At 41.3% G+C, this 22,314-nt stretch overlaps 1 protein-coding gene across 1 annotated transcript in view; it reads left to right on the top strand.

Annotated features, from left to right (window-relative positions):
• wscd2 (WSC domain containing 2) overlaps positions 1-19,838 on the top strand; it is a 41,358-nt gene extending 21,520 nt beyond the window's left edge. The window contains exons 2-9 of the mRNA XM_031755434.2: positions 977-1,881; positions 5,458-5,572; positions 7,473-7,657; positions 10,535-10,656; positions 10,727-10,901; positions 15,150-15,314; positions 15,415-15,615; positions 18,352-19,838. Coding sequence (XP_031611294.1) covers positions 1,494-1,881; positions 5,458-5,572; positions 7,473-7,657; positions 10,535-10,656; positions 10,727-10,901; positions 15,150-15,314; positions 15,415-15,615; positions 18,352-18,704 — 1,704 coding nt within the window. The 5' untranslated portion in view covers positions 977-1,493 and the 3' untranslated portion in view covers positions 18,705-19,838. The remainder of the gene's footprint in view (positions 1-976; positions 1,882-5,457; positions 5,573-7,472; positions 7,658-10,534; positions 10,657-10,726; positions 10,902-15,149; positions 15,315-15,414; positions 15,616-18,351) is intronic.
• The last annotated feature ends 2,476 nt before the right edge of the window (positions 19,839-22,314 follow it).

Raw genomic sequence — 22,314 nt, forward strand, 5'->3', positions numbered from 1 at the left:
TAGACTACCGAGGGGAAAAGAAGAAGGGGAAGTGGGGGGGCCTGCGGTGCCATTGAGGTTTCAGGTGACAAGTCTTCTGCAGGTTTGTCCTGAGGCAGACAGACAGAAAAGTCACATGGGTGAGTGTCCCCTCAAATGTTCTGGAAAATTCCCTGACCTTGAGGAGTGTTGCATTACACCATCCGACTATAGCCTCTGGGGCTCGTCCCAGAACAGAGACTCCTTTGAGAGAAGCTGCAGAGAGTTTGGAAAGTCGGGATACAGCCATCCCGAAACACACACAACCGAAATGAAGCAATCAGTAAATCTTAAACAGAATCATGAAAGCATGTGTTTTATGGATGACCACCCTTAATCTTCCAGATTTTTAACCTCTGCATTCTTTAAAAGATGGTTTTTTTGCTCTTTTTCTGTCATCTACGCAAATGTCTTTAATTCCCACAAACTCCCACAGACAATAGATCTCAAAGACTTCAGTGAAAATGCTCCGGGGTAGAGCTTTGTTTTATTTTTCCCTGTCCTTTCTGCTTAGCTTAATTTATTAAAGATAATAAAGAACTCTGAGGCTCGTAGAGTTAATTTTTTATGACTGTTTGGCGCAACGGTTAAAAACAGAGTCGTTTCCAAGATACGTAATTGCTTTGAATCCTGTTATTTAATTTTCTGTGCTTGTCTTTGTTCCATCTGGTATTTCTGTTTGCTGTGAGTTTGACAGAAGAATAAAGATCGCTTGCATTGCATAACAAAGTTGAACTGCATGTACCAACCGTATTTTAAAGGAAATGCTTCAGTGTTCGGCTTCTGTCTTTTCTCGGATTGATTTTTTTAGCTTTTCAAGAAGTTTTAGATCTGCCTTCTTTGTCCTTTTGTAACCTGCACATGTTTTTTCTTCTACTCCACATGTGATGAAACTGACTCAGGTGTATGTTTATTCTCCCTGTGTGTGTGCATGTGTGTGTGTGTGTCTTCACTGCAGATGGTGAGTCACGCCCTTTCTCTCCCGGATCATCTCAGTGAATAGCCGGCCGCACAGAGCTGAAAGGATCTCAGCTCAGCTGGTAAATAAAACCCTCTTCCCTCCGCACAGTGTGGGAGAAAGTGCCACTGCGGTGCTGGTATGGCATCTCTGTAGGCTGATAACTGAAGTGAAAGCAGCGTTTGAGCGATCATCTTTCACCTGGAGCCACTCACCTTTCAGGACGTGGCCCCAGAGCCGGCTGTCAGGGCAGGACCGTCAGTGGGAGTGGAGAGAGATTCTCACAATCAGCAGAGCAGCACAGATGCAGGCAGCCTTCCTTATGAGACTGGAGATTTATCCACAAGGGAAAAGACATGTTATTTTTTGGGTGACCTTCATACAGGATTAAGACTTTTTCATTGACTTTTATCTTTGCTTTAGCTGGTGCCCAGTGGGGCTGTGTGTGGTGTTGACTCTTCATCTTTATGATTTTTCATCGCTGGGCGAGTGTGTCTGAGTGGCTGGGAGAGCCAGCATGGCCAAGCCTCTGCTGAAGATACAGCGCTACTTCCGCAGGAAACCTGTGCGATTCTTCTCCCTCATCCTCCTCTACCTGACCGCCGGGAGCCTCGTTTTTTTGCACGCTGGCTTCGTCGGGGACAACGGCCCCGGAGCCCGAGGTGGCCGAGACTCTCTTATAGCTTCGGAGATGGGCAGCTGGGCTTCATCGGACACTCGGGGACTTGGCCTCATGAGTAGGGTGTTTAAGGAAAAACGGAGAAGTGGACGGAGGTTTGGTCCCCCTTGGATGAAGAAAACTAGACAGGAGGGCCAGGGGATGGTGGGCAGGGGGCGAGACTACACCAGCAACTGGAAACGCGCGCTGAAAGGACGCAATGCCAAAGACCTGGATGATGGAAGAGGTGGGTGAAAACCGCTGTTGCAGTTGTGCACTTTTTTTAGCTGGGGAGTTTTCCAAATAAACCATCTGAGCCCACAACCTTTAGTTTGTTTTACATCTCAAAGCAAGTTAGCAAATGTCTCAAATGTTTATTTATATATAAAACTTTTAAGAAGTTTTAAACAATATGGAGCAGTGGTTAGTCCTGTCCAGGGTGAACGCCATGTCATGCATTATGTCAGCTGGGAGAGGCTCCATTTGTCATATATCGTATGCTGTTATCACACTTTTCATTTAACTGCTTCATTTTTAACTCTTTCAATATGTTGCAAGAGAAAAATGCAAAATTGGCAACATAGTATAAGGCATATAATATTTTATATATAAATGCATTGTACTTTTTGGATTTTGCTCCTTATTTGACATATGAAAAAGTAAAAAAAAATACTATAAAATTATAACATACCCACATGCAGATCGTGAGGGCTATTTTGGGTGATTTTTCATTTTACCAGCGTGAATGACTGCCGAGCTGCCGAGAGAAGAGCAAAATACAAATGCTGAACTTTCCATTGCAGGCCGATTCATAATGGAAACCCACTGGCAGACTCACAAGCAGCTTTTGTCCCACTTTGTGCTAAAATGAAACAGATCCCAAAAATTACAAACTGCTGCATCTTAATGACTTGACGCTACTAGCTGTAATTGGTCATGTGGGAGATCTCCTCGGAGTGGAGTGAGATGATAATTATAATTATGTCTTTTCTCAGGAATAAATCCTTCATGGATCTCCCCGTCTCTGTGCTTCAGCTGTAGCTCCTTCACATGTTCTGCACATGCTCACATTTTGAGTGATATGACAACAACCAAACGATTAGACGATTGTGGGATTAACCCCTTTATCTGGCTCATGTGCACAATCCCGTCTTAAAAGGTTTACATGTAAACTCAGTGCCAGCTTATTAAATCATAACGTGTTATGGAAACACCGATGCAAGACTGGGATGTTTCTAGCTGCAGCTGACATCACTGAGCTTGAACAGGACAAAGATCCGTGTTGCTGCTGACTTTTCAAATGAAACATGGACAAATTTGCTCCTGGCTCTTTTTTCTCGTCCTCCTCTCTGATTTTCATATCGTGTCCATCACTTTCTTTGCTCTTGGATGAAACACAAACATTTGTAAACAAAGTCAGCAGTTCATATCGTGGCCAAATGCATTTATGAAGTGAAAAACAACCCCTGTCCTGCTCCTGTCTTCATGGCGAAACACAAGAGAAAATTGTAAACTAGTTAAGTCCTTAAGAAAAAAGTAGTAACATCATTTTTTTCCCTCTTATGTTAACATGTAACATTTTACCCACAGTCGTTAGATAAGTGCAAGAAACTCAAAGAGCAACAGCGCCACGGAGGAAGAATATAAAACAGCATGAATTCGAAATACTCGGGTGCCACTACTGAAAGCTAGAAACATTTTTCCCATCAATGGGAGTCCAGAGACAGAAATATCACAATTTCACAGGTGAAATGTGAAGAAGCTTTACTCTCTCTGTGGCATGTTTTCAGCATCTGTGCCTCGATTCCACTTCACAGCTCATCTCGTGTTACTACACTTTTGAACTCTTATTTAAATAAAAGGAATCTATATGGCAGTGAAAAGGTTTGTTAATGGAAAAAAAGCACCTTCATGATGGAAATGCACGGTAGACTTGAAAATTAGAGGGTTAAATCGCCTCAGAGTTGAGTGGAATTAAAGTTCAACTACCTGCTGTACAGGTGGGAACTTTTTTTTACCATTTATTTTGTATTTCAAAATATTATTCCTTTTGTAATAAACCTGTAAAGCAGATTAATTGTCAGGTGATTTTTTGAGTGGTGCTTAAAAAAGAAATAATATTCCTGTATCGTACAGCCAGCGAGCAACCCTCGGTTCGGCTGTGATAATCATCTGCTTCATGCACTGGCAGGGAGATAACTTCACTGGGAATGAGCACATGCTATCTGCCTGTTTCTATTTAATCATCTATAAAATCCTTGAAAAAAGCATAAATAAACAGACAGATTTTGTTTAAACTATCTTTTAGTGATGTTGGTTCCTGTTTTTTTTCTCTCCAGAGAAGCTGTACAGGCAGGTGGGAGAGCTAAACTGCCATAAATATGAAACATAAGTGTGAGGGACTGCTGCTCCATCTGTGTTATGTGTGCTATGACAACAGCAGAGTTCCCTCCTGATTTTTAACTCTGGGAAAGACTCCCAACATCTGTAAGCGTGAAGCGGGTCATAATCTCTGAGTCACAGCACAGTAACCTGCTGTGAATTCAAATGTAGACTATAAAACAATGCACAAATGGTAATAACCTCTTTTTTTTAGCCCCCTCTGCATTCAGAGGGAGCAAAGCAAACATGTTTACAATGTACACTCAGCCACCCCACGCCTCCACCTCCGCGCCGCCCTTTTCTGAAACTCTAACCTCACGGGACTGCAGCCGAACGTGATGATGGAGTAATTAATAACTTCAAAGCATTCGTTTGCGCTCGTGCATCCAGCGCCACTCATTATTATGTAGTGTTTAAGAGCCTTTTGTCTTCCAAAGGTGGCTGTGTTTGGGTTAAGAGTTTTTTTCCCCTTCTCTTTTTCCTCCAAATGTAATAATTCACCTTGGCTCCGAATTTAATTTGAAGGGAATATTGCGATAAGATGCAGACCGCGGCGCATAAGCACATTTTTGCTGTGTGGGCCAATTGCACAGATGTATGCTGCACAAATAGACAACAGGAGGAGGCTGGAGAAAGGATATACTAGGAGCACTATGGAAAATGTGATTCACCAGCTACAATGAGGTCATTTCAGAAGATGCTAAAATGATTGAAAACAATAATTGTATCAGTTGCATCTGCCGTTTCATCCTTTACCTTCGTGTAATGCGAAGCAGAAGTGTGCTATTCAAAACAAGAGATGCTGCTTCATCAAATCTGCATTTCCCTCCATCAAAAAGCAGATTATTTTCCAGCTCAACAATAGGTAGATTACCATCCGCTGCAGTGCACAGCATGCTGCTCAAATGCAGGCCTGTAGACCAGCACAATTAAGATAATGCAGGGGACTCTATGCTTTTTCCCATTTAGTTATTAACAGAGGTTTAAAGGGGTAATGGCAGAGCACAGATGGTGAGAGGTTTGCTGGTAGGGCCTGTGTAGCCCGGTTAAACACGAGAACGTTGTTCTAATGAGAGGCAAGAAGCTGTTAAAGGGTCATTGTATGCCTCTGCAGAGGTTCACCGGAGCCCAGCCCCCACACACTTCTGAAAAATGCAGAGAGATGACTGCCACTACAGTTACAGGCCACTAGAAGGGGATATCTGTCTTTATAAATAAATAAAGCTTCTGCCCCAGTTTGGACTCCTATGTGCGATGTCACCACAGCGTGACGCTGTGTGTGAGGACTCTAATGTGGATAAAATTCACCTCTGATGCTTCTGACAAAGGGTTTTGATTGCTCTGTATGAGCTGTTACGTTAGAAATGTAATGTTATGTACATATGCTTAAGTTATGTTTTCTCTGCACACACGACTAACTGTGTTTTCTTTCCTTTTTCAGCAAAGTACATCGGCTGCTACATTGATGACACTCAGAAAAGAGCTCTGAGAGGAGTTTCCTTTTTCGACTACAAAAAAATGACTGTATTTCGTTGCCAGGACAACTGTGCAGAAAGGTATGACAGTAGCAAACAACAAAAAAACTCATCCATTAGGCAAGTTAACCTTCTTTTTTTGCTGTCTTTTGATTCCTACTGAGAAATTTTAAAAAAAAAACCTCCACTACAAAAGAGCTGAAGGGGAGATTAAAAACCTGCAGGAGATCAAAAGGTACTTTCCCATCGTAACTGAGCTAAGAAAGCAAAAAAAAATAAAAGAGAGAGAAAAGCTCACGGGGAAAGATGCACAGTAGACCCCAAGCAAGATGACCTCGAGGCCCATTTGTGGCTGCACACAGGTTCCCAATCGTATCACATTTTTATATCACATATAACAAATCCTTCACAGTTTTTGAGTTCCAAAGTTCATTCTTGACTCAACGTGACAGAATACGTTTGCGGATGGTGTGAAAATGTTTGAAAATGCTCTTGGAATAGGCTAAAGTATGAGCCAATGCTCCACCACAGACCACATGATATTTTAGGCATCGAAATCCTCCCAACTTCGAATCTGCAGTTTCAAAAATACCCTTTTTCTATTTAATTGTGGTCATGGCACACAAACAACTTGCTTTGTTTTTTTTTGTTTCTGTGGAGAACTTAACCGGACTGCCCCTTCCTCGGCCTCCTTTCAGCTATGGCCACATTAATCTGTTACTGCGGCCCAGGGCAAAATGAGCTAACCGGACCATTAACCTCCCTGTTTGTGTACGTGAATAGTTTTCCTGTGCTTGAGTAGAACATTGAACACAACGTACAACAAGAAATGACACAAATGACGTGATAAAGACTTTAAAACTAGATTTTGACACGGCCTCTTCAGGCCTCTGAGATTATGCAGTGCTCAGCTTTTACTGTGTTTTAGTTCTGCATATTATAAAGAAATGTGATTGGTGTTTTGTTGAAACACTGAACTGTGGTTTTGAGTCACGCTGGCGTTGGTTTATAATTAAAGTGTGTTCATTAAAAAACAAACAAAACAAAACAAAAAGCCTCAGGCCGTTTATTAAATTACATTTGCATTTATATCATTTTTTATACAGTCAAAAAACATCAGTCGGTGTGTTATAATGCAAGTATTGTTTCACTGATTGCCAAAAAAATTGTTTTGTTTTGGGGTTTTTGCACTGCCGCAGTTTTCATGTAGTAAAAATACGTGCTCCAGTTTCAAGCCATTCATCTCCCACGCTTCTCCTCCATTTGTTTCCCGTTATCCTCTCATCCCGTCTCACTCTCCATGATACCTCGCCATCCTTCTCTCACCTCTTTTTTTCCCCTCCTCCCTCCCTGTGGAGTACCAGGGACGGCTCTATCGAATGCACTGAATTACACCCATGACTGATTCACAGAGCAGAGAATAGGAGCAGAGAGAGATGCCTGTTTTCAGCTCCTTCTCCTATTAGTTCTTGCCTCTTGCAGCCACGTTTGCTAGAGTAGCGGGTTAATAAAAGCAGACAAACAAATGTGGGGCAACACATCGCAGGGTGCAGAGGTTTGGGTTTGATCGACAGCCCGGGGATTTCTCCTGCGTGAGGTATGCATGTTCGACGTCTAATTGCACCTGAAAAGCCTTCTGGGAGTCAGATCCTTCATCAGGCAACAGTAAGGAGAGGAGAGTCCCTGTGTGATAAATTCTAGTATACTGCACACATTTATAATTGGCTTTGCTTAAGAGGCCTGCAAAGCACATAAGTTTTCTCGTTTTCACAGCGATGCGTTATTCTTGAATAATGTTTTCATGCACAAACCACATTAGTGGTTTGTTTCCATTGATTACAGCTCTCCCAGCTGCTCCAGAGGATGAACTGTTTTTGCCTGTGGAGGATTAAGGAACATAATGAAGGCTCAAAACGATCACTTAAACCTCTCTGTCTCCCTACGCTAACAATGCTAATCCTTTTTTTCCTCTTCCCTCCAGGGGATATATGTATGCAGGCCTGGAGTTTGGCGCAGAGTGCTATTGTGGTCATAAGATCCAGGCGCCCAATGTTTCAGAAAGCGAATGCAACATGGAGTGCAAAGGAGAGAAGAGCAACGTGTGCGGAGGGCCCAACAGACTGTCCATCTATAGGCTGGAGCTGAGTCAGGAGTCAGCGCGCCGCTGTAAGTCTGGCATCAGCATATCCAATAACACAACACGTCAAGTGTTTACTACTGCTGATATAAATACTCTATATCAACACTGACAGGTTCACAGCCTGAAATAAATGTGAAATAAATCCTTTAAATGGAACCTTCAGAAAGTTTAATTTCATTATAATTTGCCATAAAAACTGAATTTGATATTTGAAAATAAAATATTAAACTCGGGTCTCTTTTCTAAGATGGATCTGATTGGATATGAGTGTCCTGAGAGTCTGTACTTAGGCACAAAGATGTAATTTTGATTCAGGAGTGTAACACCCGCGGCTACTTTGAGGGAAAAGATTTGTTTTATTTCGGGTTATTGCCACAGTCGGGAGCAGGCTGCTCTGTTGTGTTTACCTCTTTCCCCGGAGAGCTGCTCTACCTACACAGCCCAGCCGCCTGTTGTCTGCATCCTAAACACTCACTGCCTGCCAGTGGAAAACTTCAGTCTTGGGAGAAAGAGCTGATTATCAGGAGTTGTAATGATCTTATAGTATAGAATATGCCTAATTTTTTGATCCCCTGCTGGATCACTTACAAAGTAATGAACAGTCTTTATTTTGTATGCTAGTTGCATTTTAATTGAGAGAGACAGAATATGAGCCAAACATCCAGAAAAATCTTTTCTTTGTAACAAATTCAGCAGGGTGTCTAATAATTATTTCTCCTGCTATACCTGTTATAAAACTGTGGCTTTCTTTGTTGCTTTGTTGCGGGAACTTTTTTCTTTAAAATCTAAAAAAGTCCCGACCACATGGTGGGGTGACTCTACCCACCCTTTCCTTTTTGCATTCACTCTTCCTTTTTCTCTTTCTTAGCTCTTGCTTCTTGGAAATACTGTGAGATCAGAGAGAGTTACCATGCAGATATGTGGTGAATATTTTCACAGCTCAACTGGTCTCTCCAGAGGGGTGCACTACAAAGCAAGATTACTGGGGTAGCGTTGTATTTCAAGCTTAAAGTCAAAGTTCTCATTGTGACGAAGGTGGCTGTACCTTGGTATGGTTTGCTTTATGCTGAACAGATAACCTGATCCACAGCAGGTTACGATCACAACATGCATTTTATAGACGCAACCTGTTAAAAATGTTGGCACGGCTGAAGGAACCTGCTAAAAGACTGCAGTACAAAAATCGCCATATATAGTCACAGTTCAGTAGATCATGCATAAAATGAATACTTTTATACTCTTTGGCTGCTAAACAAAGATTAGGACTTTGACCAGTCTATGATAAATCAGTTGAAATAATTTCACTTTTCTGGACACAAACTAATGTAATTTCCATATTCCTGTTTTGGGGTATGGGCCACTGTAAAACCTGAATGCCCCCAGGCCTTCCTTTTGCTGTTTCATTGTTACAGCCCGTTCTTTTTCAATCTCTATCACCTGCTCTCCTCATAATGTCTCTGACTGAAGCAGGCGGCACTCAAATGATCAATTTTGAGCGGACGAAAAGTCTAATAATGCATCCGAATCCTTCTTTTATGTGAGAAGCGGGAAGCCCGGATTAACAGAGACAGTTGATACCAACCGTGGTGATATCCTTTATCTCTGACTGGTGGTTTTAGAAATTGTTGAGCCAGCTGACACAAAGAAAGCTCGGCTATGCTGAACCTGCTTCCCAGTGCACCCCTCTGTTCCTCTGCTGTTTGTTTGTTATTATTCTCATTTCTGCTTTTAATCCTTCTATCTAACTGCTGCGCAAGCACTTCATGTTGGCATTTTCACCTCTAACCCTGATCTCGTGTCATGTGAGGGCTGCTCAGAACATCAAAGAGGAAATGGAGGAAATGTGATGTGCTGGCTGTTTTGCGAGCTTTGCCGAGTAAATCCCAGCTCTTAAAAGCTATAATAACTGAGCACAGATGCGTCGTTGATGTACGCTTTGTTATTGAGACCTCATTTTCTGTGATAGCTGGATGGATTTAAAGCTGCAGCATGTTAAAACAGGAAGGTAACACAAACAGGATCCAGTGCATCCAGGCCTGTTTCATTGTAATGGAGAGAACGTGGCATTAAAAATGCAACTTTAAGTCAGAGAACAAGGTCAAAAATAAATAAATAATTTAACACACACACAAAGGGCACTAGAACTAATTTATAAAGGGGATTTCCTTTTTTTTTAAAGTCTGACACCACTGATCACTAATACTTCCTGTAAAGGAAAGGAGAGAATGCTCAATAGTCTTGTTTACTGGTAGTGACAGCATAAAGTCTGGAGGAAGGAGTACCAAAGAGATGCAGCTCTATTTGCATATTTTACTTGGCTTTGTCTGAGCAAGCAAGGTGTCTTCATCACGGTGTCTGTCACAGTGAAAAGCAGCGCTTGTTTGGTTTCTCTCCTCTGTTATTAATTCTTAACAGTTTGTTGACAACAGAGACATTTTCGTAAGTACTTTATACTGGAGCTACTGACAGGTTGACAGCCTGCAATAAATGTGAAATGGATGTTTAGATTTCCTTTAGCGGTGACTTAAATTTGGGTGTCACCCTTTAAAGTTGTGGTGCAGTGCGAGAAACATTTCCTTCGTGAATGAAAACTAATTTATCTTTTCAGTTAGGTTCAGCAGGCTGGAAAAAAAAGGTCAATAACAAATTAAAAGAAGGTTAAAAAAACAACTGCACATCAAGGAGATGAGCAGCTTTTGTGATGTGTTGTCTTCACCAACATCAGACCACAGAGAGGATTTGAGGTTGCAAGTCATTCCAGGGACATGAGTGCTGCTGTTCAGGGTCTCAGTGCTGGTCTGTCTGTGTGATATAAGATGAGCTCATTAACAGTAAAAGAAAAAAGTGTCTCTGTGTTCTTTGCTGTTGGTAAGTGACAGTCTGGCTTGTTTTGTCTGTTTCAGATGGCAGTGCCATTTTCAAAGGGTGTTTCCACCGGCCAGACAATGTCACACTGGCTCTCCCCTTCAGCGCGGTCATCCAGAACATGTCTGTGGATAAGTGCGTGGACATGTGCACAGAAAGGGTGAGTGGATGTTGGGGATTTGTACGCTGTGCGAGTGTGTCCTCAGTGTATAATGGCTGTTGTGTTCCAGGAGAAATCGCTGGCTGTGCTCGCTGGAGATCGATGCTACTGCGGATTCCCAACGCCCCTCTTCTCCCTGCATGAGCTGGAGGACGAGGGCATGTGTCTCAATCGGTGCCAAGCGGAAGAGTTTGAAAGCTGTGGAAACGACAAGTACTTTGTCGTCTACCAGACACAGGTTCAAGGTAAATTTTAATGCTTCCTGGCAGCAGCTGAAAAGCCACACATGTGTTGAAGCTCAAATGGTGGCCACATTCTGTTGGTGGGAAGTCCAAATCAGACTCTGAGGTTTAGCACGTTCAGTTTAAAGTATGATGACACATGCGGCACTCAAGTGCAAAGTGTCAGCATGAGTCTGAACTTTGTCTAACTTCATTTGCACACGTCGTGCAAAGTTTGCAAAATTATTTTGGCACTGACTGTTCAACCCTGAACTGTAGATGATTTCATGTATGTGATGCATTAATAAGCGATGGATTAAAGATGTGATCATGCAGTGAAGAAGATCATTTCAAAAATCACAAAATTTAAAAACTGACAGTTCTTCTCCTGCAGCTTTGCCACATCTGTTCTTAGCCCCCTTCAACCAGACGTGCGTCTTACACTCTAATATTAAGTTAGTGCTGTTTTGGGCCTAGCGTGGAATTCAACTCAACTTCCTCATATTTATGTATTTACTGGTTCCACAATTGCTTACTTTCTATGTTGCATTGCTAATTATACCACTCCGTGATGTGCAATCAAAAAAAATTGTGGTTGTCTTCCTTATTAACTCACACTTCTACATTTGGACTACTCACTGGCCTTCTAGCTACTACTACTTGCATGTGCCTCTCATATAGACAAGATGTCAACTTCTGTGTTGAGCTGCCCAAAATTCACAATGGTGATCATCATGTGTGATGAGAATGGGATATAGAGATCAGATCCAGATCTGTCAGTTGGACGCAGCAGAATCCCAGGAATGGTAGGGATTAGGGCAAAACCCCTCGGAGTCTAGATGCTGGTGGTGGAGATGAAGATGGAGGCTTGGATGGAGCCTGACATGGGAGAGGGGAGGAAGCTGGTTGCATGAAGGTGTCTGGAAAGGAGAATGAAAAATGCGCAGTGATATTTAAAGTGCATGGAGTAGTGGATGATTGGCCTGAAGAAGGCAGACAGAACGACGATTAGACTAGACGAGTGATCTTGCAATGAGCTTGACAGCGTGGGAAAGTGACACTGATGCAAAGCTTAGATAAGTTACCAAACACCTGAGAAGCAGACAGATGTGTGACTACAGATCTTTCTCATTAAACGTATGTGTAAGCTTCATTTAGACAAGTTCATGTTTTCGAATTTTGTAGACAGAGTCCTGAAACTTCACTCTTGAAGCTACTACTCGTCTAAAATGATGTCTGATTGGTCGAAGGGCCTCTTGAAAACAGAGCCCAGAGGAGGTGCAGGAGTATAGTTCCCTCTTAGACCACTTGAATTACAATGTGCCAAAAGGTTATCATGGATTTTTGTCAGTTGACATGAAAACTATATCACCTGCGCTAGTATCAATTATTTAATTCCTCTACCAGCTAATTCTGAGCTGGAGGTGCATTTTGAGTACCTCCAGACTATCCAAAAGCTATCAGCCCAGTTTTTAGGAAACTTTATGGAGTAGTGGGGCTAAAGGAAGAGATAATTGACTTCAGAAGCACATAAAGAGAAATGGATAAAGAGGTGGGGTTCATTTGTATAGATGTCAGCTTGGCACTCTCACATTCAGCTACAGACCAGACCACCAAGACTAATTTGGCGGAGGTGGCTTTAGTTGTACTTCCAAATGAATTCCATAGTGGTTCATTTATGGTGAGAGCATGATCCAGCTCAGAGGCTAAGAGGTGTGTGCTGACAGTCTGAACTAACGCGCCTTCCCATTGCCAAGCATACTTTGCATTCAGGGAGACTGCAGTGTGCACAGTTTGTAGCAGCTATCTGCAAACTGAAGTGAGGGAAACATATATAAATACGAATGTTAGGAGTAAATGTGTTATCCATGATTCTTCCCCAGACACATGTGCTCAGTAAGCAGACTGAATGTTCTGGTGTGGTTTGCAGTGACGCATTGTGACCAGAAACCAAATATCGGGGGAAAGCTGCAATTTTTGCAAACTCATCGTCTAAAGAGCAGTGAACTGTTACGAGTCCTAGGACTAGTTGTACCACAGTAACAAGTGGTTGGTTGGTTATAAACATGACTTATAAACCTTTGTTCTAGTGTCCAATGTTGGTTTCACTTACTTTATGTCAACAACAGACATAATTCATGCTCAGTTTCAAACTGTATAAACCAAATAAACACTGGGATTCATTCAGGAGGCTTCAGTTTCAACCAGTGAATATTCCAGGTATCTCACAGCATAAGTCACAGCCTCAGAGTTACTTTTAAATAACTATGACTGTTCTCATTTGAGTTAAGTTACACACTAAAAAAACCTCCAGAGTCACACTTTAAACCTTAACCCAGTCACAGCGTTAACACTATCAGGACTGTGTCATATGCCAAGGCTTCAGGGCCCCAGTATTGAAAATAAACACAAAATAAACAGATTATCGGTACATTATGAAGCTTAAAAAAGTATTGTTTGTAACATAGCTCCTGCCTTTTTTTTCTTAAGATGCCATGGCAACAGACTAAACTAAGATAAACAGCCGTGTCCATAAAAAGACTCATTACAATGGTGCTAAAGGTTTGTGTGTGTGTGTGTGTGTGTGTGTGTGTGTGTGTGTGTGTGTGTGTGTGTGTGTGTATGTTTGCCTGCTGTATTAATCTTAAAAACACAACAAGTATGAAGACATGAACCCCTCATTCATATGGAGTGGGCAGGGTCCCTACTTTAGGAAACCCAGGTGCAGTACACCAAAGCACTTTGGCTCCAATTTAATTAGTTTCTCTCTCCATTTCTGTCATGAAGTAAAAATAATAACCTTCTGTTTGCACAACAGGTGTAATTATCCCACTGTGGCTCCTTTTTTCCTAATACTGAGATATTTTGCTTGTTATGAGCTGGAAAAACTAAAAATAAATACAAAGCTTAAAACCACAACATGTGAACAATTTCGGTAATAAACAGAAACAAAAATGTCTCAGCATTTTGTGCGCGCACAAACAGGATGCAAGTGTGAAAACACCCGAGTGTGTCCGTGCAGTTTAAGCAGGAGCAGAGGGCACTTAGAAAAAAAAAATGGCTGATATTATTGTCTGGAGTTTGCAGACATGCATATGAACAGCAAAGGGATGTGTCACATATGAGGAAGTCACACTTCTGAGTTCTTCTGCATGACCCCCCCCCCGCACTAAATTCTCATTTTCGTGCCATTATGCACGCTCGATGTTGCAAATCATCCGAACATTATTTATAGCTTTACTTTTTTTTTTTTTTTTTTTTTTTTTTTTTTTGTAAATGTGCACATTTTTAAATAGTTTGTGCTCTTAAAAGTTTACTAAAAACAATATCATCATGTTTGACAACTGAGTGTTTCTTGGATTTCACTGTAAAATCTTGGGTTCCAGGCACATGCATGCTTATCACTGTTTTTCTTGTTATTCCAAATATTGTTAGAAGCTCAAAAATCCAGAATAGGTCTGTCTTCAGTCCAGGCATTGTTGTGGGCAGTGTTTCCTTAATGCAGTAGACAGATGTGGCTTGGATCAGCAGAGTCACATTGCAGTAAACAGAAATGGAGGTTTCTGTGAACAAACACAACAAAACAAAAATCAGCTGCTGGGAAATGAACTTCATGTGATCATTCTTGGCAAGCTGAACCCAGAAAAGGGAACCTGTCAGAGACCTGAATGTGTTTGCTTTAAATCTGGTTTCAGTTGGAAAAACCGATTGTTTACCACACCACATGGTTTTGACCCAATGCTACACCCCACTAGGGAAGACAGTAGTGATGTGAAGCTGAGATGTTGTTATCTGGTTTGTGACCAGTTGCTTTGTTCACCGAGTGTCTGAGAGAGATTGCAGTCGGTCTGGATCATGAATATTTGGAGATGCTTTGCATCCTGTTGCAAGTTGCAAGGAGATTGTTTTTACACTAGCATGACTGAGACATAACTCAATAATTCAAACCCTAATTATTACAAAATTGAGCACAAATGTTGTGTTAAATGTTGTATATCTAAAAGGTGTAACAGTCTGGATGGAAACAGACAGGTCAACTTGAGTTGTTGGGAGACTGTTTGAAGTTATTAGGTGACATTATGTGGAGAAGAATATAATAAAACAAGCCCGCCTTGACATTTCTTCTTTCTATAAAAATCATCCAAAGTTTAAACTTAATCATTCCGTGTCTGTTATTACAAAACTGTGTAAATACGCAGGAAGTGACTGATTTTCAGCATTAATTTGAAACTTTGAGATTCATTTAATCGGCTGATCTTTGTCCACTGTCAGATAATCGGTGCATGGACCGGCACTTCCTTCCCACTCGTGCTAAGCAGCTGGTGGCCCTCGCCAGTTTCCCTGGAGCTGGCAACACTTGGGCTCGCCACCTTATAGAGCTCGCCACTGGCTTCTACACTGGCAGCTATTACTTTGATGGCTCCCTGTACAATAAAGGTAGGCCTCGGCATGTTTTTGACACGATTCACAGACACTCAGCCATGAATGCAGTGCTGTGGATGCTATAAAGTCACTCTGGGCTGTTGCTGTTCCACAGGATTTAAAGGGGAGCGCGACCACTGGCGGAGTGGGAGGACAATATGCATTAAGACACATGAGAGCGGCAGGAAAGAAATCGAAGCCTTCGACTCCAGCATCCTCATGATACGAAACCCCTACAAAGCCTTGATGGCAGAATTTAACCGGAAATATGGCGGACATATTGGATTTGCTTCCCAGGCCCACTGGAGAGGGAAAGGTAAGCTGCTGAAATCTCGGGATCAGTGAATATTATGTTGCACGAAAGTCTCGCTGTCATCGTACTATGAAGAAAATGAAAATGAAAGACTTCATTAAACCGAGGCACTGAGGGCATATTTCATTTTTGGTACTGATAACATGAGGTTGTGGTGAACAAAGTTTGAGTAAAGCTTCACAATAAGTAGAAACTGAAACACTGCAAAATGAGAGAAAAACAAAAGAACTGGGAAACTGTGATACAGAAGGGCAAAGAATTGAGGAAATGCAGTCAAACTCTGGCCTTTTTTAGCGGTTTGACCTGCACCAGTGTGGCTGAGCGCAACATTTTGTCTTTTGAAAATCATTTACACCATTTAGCCACAGCCTCAGCAGTCAGATAAATTAGAAATGTTTATGACAAGTCTGATTCAGATCTTCATTCTATGTTTAAATTGGGAAATGTATGTATACTTGTAAAGATAGGAAGTGCTCATGATCTAAATACTTAGCAGTTTACTTTGTTTCCTTTTTTATGCTGTTAGCTGCAGATGTTATCAGTCAGAAAACGAATGTTTTTTAAATACACAGTTAAAAAAGCTGTTGAAATGTCTTCCATCCAGGGTGCAGGGTGAGTGTTTAAATCCCCCTTTTGTCCACTTGATGCTTAAAATAATGGATTAAGTTCATTTTCCATTAAAACCTATGTCTAAAATATAGGTGACAACTTGTTAAGATGTCTTTATATTTCAGGCAAATTTTGCTCTTCCTATTGCATTCCCCACATCCTAGTAACCGTGGCAACACCTTTTGTCTTGTCCGCGTATCGTCTGTCTGACTTTATGCGAGGTTTCATCGATTTTTTTCCCAGAGGCTGGAGAGTTGCCGACCCAGCAGTTGTCTCTCTTTGTGGAAACATCAGCACATTTGGCCTGCCATTTCCAATGAGTGTTTATTCCCTCTGTTGTTTGGAAAATGATGCGGTGACTTCACTAAAGAGAAAGGCTTTCTGACAGCTGCCACTTCGAATAGACGGAGAGCGGGTCAGCGTGACATTGTGCGCAGGGCCCCACATGTACGATTTGATGCATTCACCTCCGCAGAGGGAGACTGTGGGGCTCAGATGATGTTACAGACACTGATGCCTTCCAGCGTGGCCCCATAATGTCAACTCAGGGGCAAGTGCAACTTATTTTGGAGGTCATGCCATTTTAGAAAGCACAGTGAGTTATTTTCCAGTGTTATCTCTGAGATTTAGCGGCTATACAGATGCCTCTTTTTGGGCAATCTGTCAAAAAGATACTGTCTGTGTCTTCACTCTGAAATGAGCAGAACAGGATTTTGGAGAAAAAGTTAAAATGTTTTTTATTTTAACTTCTGTTTTTGCAGCTTCTTGGCCTTTCTGCACTGCTGGTTGTGTTTTTGGGGTGAAATTTCTGAGATTCTGTCCACTCTGGCACTAAAGTTGCCTCTATTATTGGTTTCTGAGACATTGCGAACTCAGCAGACTTTATCGACACCCTCTCACAGCAGTAAAGATTTGTCCTTATGCAGCACAGCTCCTGCCAGCTCCCACTTTTTATGGGCCACTAGATTATGAATGAGTCAAAGCTGAAAGAAAAGGTTTTCTCACAGCAGCTCTGCAGTTTGAATGACAACCAAAAATGTCCGGACATTTCAGAAATTACTTAATGTGCCCTCCCTGCCTCTGGAGTTGAATGACATCAGTGTTTTGCTAACACAGCTCTCACTTCCTCTCAACTCTGAGCCCACTTTGACTTTTTTTTACCGTTCATTTTACCGAGAACTTCCATTTTATTAGAACAGACAAAATGTACATGCACTTAGCAATATAAGCTCTTTGATAATTATGACTTAATAACCTTTGGTAACCGCTTCTTCATCTAAGCTGAAATCTCAAAGTGCAAATTTTCTGGTGTTAATGGAGACGGCGTCTCCATGAGTGGATTAGTAGATTTTTGCGGGCATTTTTTATATGTCTCAGTTCTGTAATTTCTTTTTTATTATCTTTCTTTCACTTACACTTTGGTTTACAATTGTTTCATTTACATTGTCATGCAAAAGTCTTGAGCCACCCTTTCTGGTGTTTTTTGAAGTGGTCTTGAGCACTTTGAAGCAGCTTTCTGAAGGTCTGTCAAGGTTTTGCTTTGGAAATTGTCTACCTCGTCACTTGTTTTTAATTGCAGTCTGCTACAGCAGCGCTTTTTTTGTATGTTGACCTATGAGTCATTCAAGCATAAAGGCAACCAACTCAAAGGATGAACCAGTGTGTGTCAACATGTCAGCATGCTGACACAAAAATGCATACGTTGTTCCCATTTTTTTTATTTGAATCTATGAAAAATGCCAAACATAACACAGTTAATTAGGATAAAATAGTATTTTTGCAAGAGCAAAGAGCTATTAGCCAAAACTTGGCATGGCAGCATGGTGTGTCGTGTGTCTTTTAAAAACAGAAAAATGAGGAAAATGAAACAGTGGAGGACAAAAGAAGAAGTGTCAGGCCTAAAAAACTACAGCAGATAAACAATATCTGAAAGTCATTTTCTTAAAAATAGGAAAAAAATCCAACAAAGACCTGACACAGGACGCCAGAGGTGATCCATCTGCTGTTCACAGGGTGGCTATAGATGTTCTTCCTGCTGTATTTCAGTCTGTACTGTAGAATGCTTTTAACTTGTGCACTGGTACCCAAAACCCTCATTTATTTATGTTCTGTGGCCTCTTTGTCCTGCAGAGTGGCCCGAGTTTGTCAAGAACTATGCCCCTTGGTGGGCGTCCCACACGCTGGACTGGCTGCATTATGGGAGGAACGTCCAGGTGGTTCACTTTGAGGATCTGAAGAGGGACCTGTTCTCCAAGCTCAAAGGAATGGTCGAGTTTCTGGGTTTGAAGGTTTCTGAGGATCGCCTGCTCTGCGTCGAGGGCCAGAAGGACGGGAACTTCAAGCGGTCGGGGCTACGTAAGCTCGAGTACGACCCGTATACTCCTGAAATGCGTTCAAACATCAATGAACTGATCAGAACAGTAGATGCTGCTTTGAAGAAAAGAAACATGTCTGGGGTTCCAGAGGAATATATGCCAAGATGATAAATGTGAAGACCTCTGTTTACCTTTAAATTTTGTTAGTTTTCCTTTTTATTTCTGCACATCTTGTAGAATTTCATGACATCAATAGATTTTTTATTGTGTTAGATGTCTGTTAAGTCATCTAGGCGGACACCTATTTCGTTTTTTCAGTCATCTTTTTCTTTTTTAAACTAAACTAGATCAGCTTCATGCATTCATAGAGTAGACGTGACAGTTTTAACGGGCGAGGTTTGTGTTTCTCTCATTTGCTGAATGAAAAGCACTCCTTATCCTGCTCTATGCACATGTGCTGTGTAGGCATGTGCACATGCCTTAACACAAAGGAGCTACAGTAGCTGTGACTACAGAGGGGCTCATCTGACTGTGCTGACAAAAGATACGATACAACACTGCAAAGTGTGTTCAATGAGCTTATTTTGTGCAAAAGAAAAGTCAAAACATTAATTTTCCTGCTGCTATTACAGTTACAGAACTATTTTATATAAGAAGCTCACTGAAAGCTGTATCTCTTTGTTAGGGGGGAAAATGCAATATGCAGGGTATAACTACCTGATGATGATGATACTGTGTGTTTCCAAGATTTTGTAAGGTGTTTAATTCACTGTATGTACGAGAAATCAGAAGGTTATTCAAGAAGCTGAGTTATCCCTTTCGAAGAGACTGACTGAGGAGAGAAGAGGATTAATGTCTTCGGCATTTATTTATCTCCCGTGAGCAGCGCACACGTTGATTCATTTGGCTGTGAATATGTTTTCTTAACACTGGACTCGATGCAGAAATCCAAAAAGCACTTCGGTGTGCAACACCTTCCCCAAAGATCACTGAGGAATTAGGCATTACACTCGTGTAATAGACTGGAGTTTACCTTAGAAGTAGTGACTGTTGTAGAGGTTTATTTATGAGAGCTAATCACACTGAATGTGAAAATTGTCTTTTTTCCTTTTTTTTTACTGCTTTGTTGTAAGAAAAGCTTTGAAACAGTTAAAGCTCATAATCATTTTCCTATTCCTTGTTGAAAAAAGAAAATCTCCAGCAAACCTTTGTGCAGCACGTCTTAAAACGGTACTCCATCTCCTCTGCCGCTTAAACACGAACAAATATACAGATTGATAAATCCAGGAATAGTAAAAAAAACAAACAACAGCACCGGTGATTGAGAGCCAGACAGCATTAACTGACTTCCATTTTCAGTATAATAAAAATATATTTTTATAGTGTATGCTGACACGTTCAAAATATTTGTATTGCAACAGGCAAACGGGAGAGGTTGTTTCTATTTTTAACACATGCTTTAAACTTTATTGGCTCTTTGCATTTATTGACAAGCCGGCACTTATTGAACAGGTGTCACATTTGAATGTATTTTCTATGGAATGAATGTAATGTAATATGGCCCAATAAATGAGTGAATCCAAGGAGTGACTCATGACTGAATTTCTAGAAATCTGCTACGATCTGTAGTAGTCTTAAACATTTTTATTAATATATCACATACCACTGCCGGTGACTACGGGTAAGAGAAAAAGTGTTTTCCTGCTGTGACCCTTAGGGGCTCTAGTTTTACGGTTCAGTGTGCACAACAAGGCTTTCCTGTACACCTCTGAGAGCGCAGCCAAGAGAAAAACAAGACTAAGCATCGACAAGCGTTCTGCTTCGTTACCTAAAGCTATAAATACTAATGTCATGTGCTGCTAACATGCACGTGCTGATTTTTATTAGCAGGTTAAATGTCAAAACATGTATATGAAAGACAAACCTAGGAGACAGTTTTGCCTTCAGAAGTGTTCAACGAGGGGCTGGAAACAGTCCTCAAAGTTTTCAGTCCATATTAGCATCGCACTGCACATCCATGATGTGAATCTGCCGTTCCACCTTATCCCAAAGGTGCTCTATTGGTTTGAGAGCTGGTGCCTGTGGAGGCCAGCACAGTGTGATGTTTAAGAAACCCGTTTGAGATGGCTTGGGTTTTGTTATGTGGTGTGTTATCCTGCTGGAAGTAGGATAAAAGATGAATACACTGTGGTCATAAAGGGATGGACATGCTCACCGACAATATTCAGGAAGGCTGTGGTGACCAAACAATGCTCAGTTCGTCCAAAGTGTGCCAGGAAAATATCCCCCCACACCATTACACCACCAGCAGCCTCAACTACTGATAAAAGATGGGATGCCAGTTTCTAAGGCAGACCGGCTGGTTTGCACAATGTCTACATGCAAAATGTGCATTAATGAGCAGTTGAACAGACCTACCTAATGATGTGGCCGGCGAGGGCGCAAAAACATTCAAACTGTGTTTATAAATTAAATTGGTGCAAAATGAATATAATACAAGTGAAAACTCATTAAGCTCATTTAGAATGTGAAACCAGAAACACATCTAAAGAAAGTTCGAACAGAGACATTTACTTTTCTGTTGACCACTGATTTTTTTAGCAACACTCTGTACATGTTAGAGAACTGAGAAAACCTGCTGCAACATAGAAAGCAAACGGTTTCCCAATTCTTGCTTGATCCAGGAATGCACCTTGCAAACCAAGCTTCTCTCTTTCTTTCTTTTTCTAGCAGAAAAGAGGGTTATGTAAAAATGTAGGTTATTCTCAGGGGGATAAACAGTGTCTTATTTTAAACTTTGCTGTAGTAAAAGTGTGAGTTGCAGTGTTGTTATGTATGTTTGTCCTGTAGAGTTGGGGCTTTTCACTCTGTGAGGATTCATTCTCCACCATGCATGTAGTTTGTAGCACTTCCAGGGCTTCATTTTTCATCCCTATAGAGGCTGCTACCTGTGTTTACTGTGTTCACCACCTCATAAAAACATGGCAGCATGCCTATTATGGGCTAGCAGGGCCTCCTATGATTTTCACCCTGTGTTTTTGTGATTTAGGCCTTCTTGACTTACTTTTCTTTTTAATAATCAGCTCCTGGGTCTTGTTGTGTTTCCTTTCTTTTAAAGATGATAGCAACCTAACCCTCTCTTTTGGTTTAATTAGTAATAAAAACCTTTGATTTAACAATTTTTCCTTTCGTTTCTTTTTTTTCAAACCAAACTCTTTTTGTTACTTTTCCAGATCCCTTGGACCTTTTAGGGGAACATAATGATGTCAGTATCTATAAATTAGCAGCAACTACTGAGTCTGACTGGCAGTAACTAAAGTTTTTGGACAAAATAATATGTCAAGCTAAAATCGAACAAGATGCAGAGTTTGACTTCAAACTAACTCAATTATCTTTAAATGTTTGTACAAAAAATTTAAATGGCAGCTTTTAGAGGTCCAAGAGGAAAGTTCATTGTCTTTTGGCTGCTCCCTTTCTCCATCTCATCCGATCCCTACACCACTACATCCATGAATTTTCTCCGTGGTCTTGCCCTTTTCCTCCAGCCTGACAGCTCCATATTCAACATCCTTTGTCCGATATATCCACTATCCCCCCTCATTTATCCAGGCTTGGGACCAGCACTACGAGTACCCTGGCCTGTTGCCCTCGGTGGTTGGGTTGTCCAAGAGGAAAAGTCAGTGGAATGAAAAAGTCATGAGAATTTACCTGAGGCTTGTGGATATCTGTGCTGAACTTATTGGCAGTCTATTAGAAAAAGCCAAATGTTGACCTCCTA

The sequence above is a fragment of the Oreochromis aureus genome, linkage group 12 (genome assembly GCF_013358895.1).
Source record: "Oreochromis aureus strain Israel breed Guangdong linkage group 12, ZZ_aureus, whole genome shotgun sequence".
Taxonomy (NCBI): domain Eukaryota; kingdom Metazoa; phylum Chordata; class Actinopteri; order Cichliformes; family Cichlidae; genus Oreochromis; species Oreochromis aureus.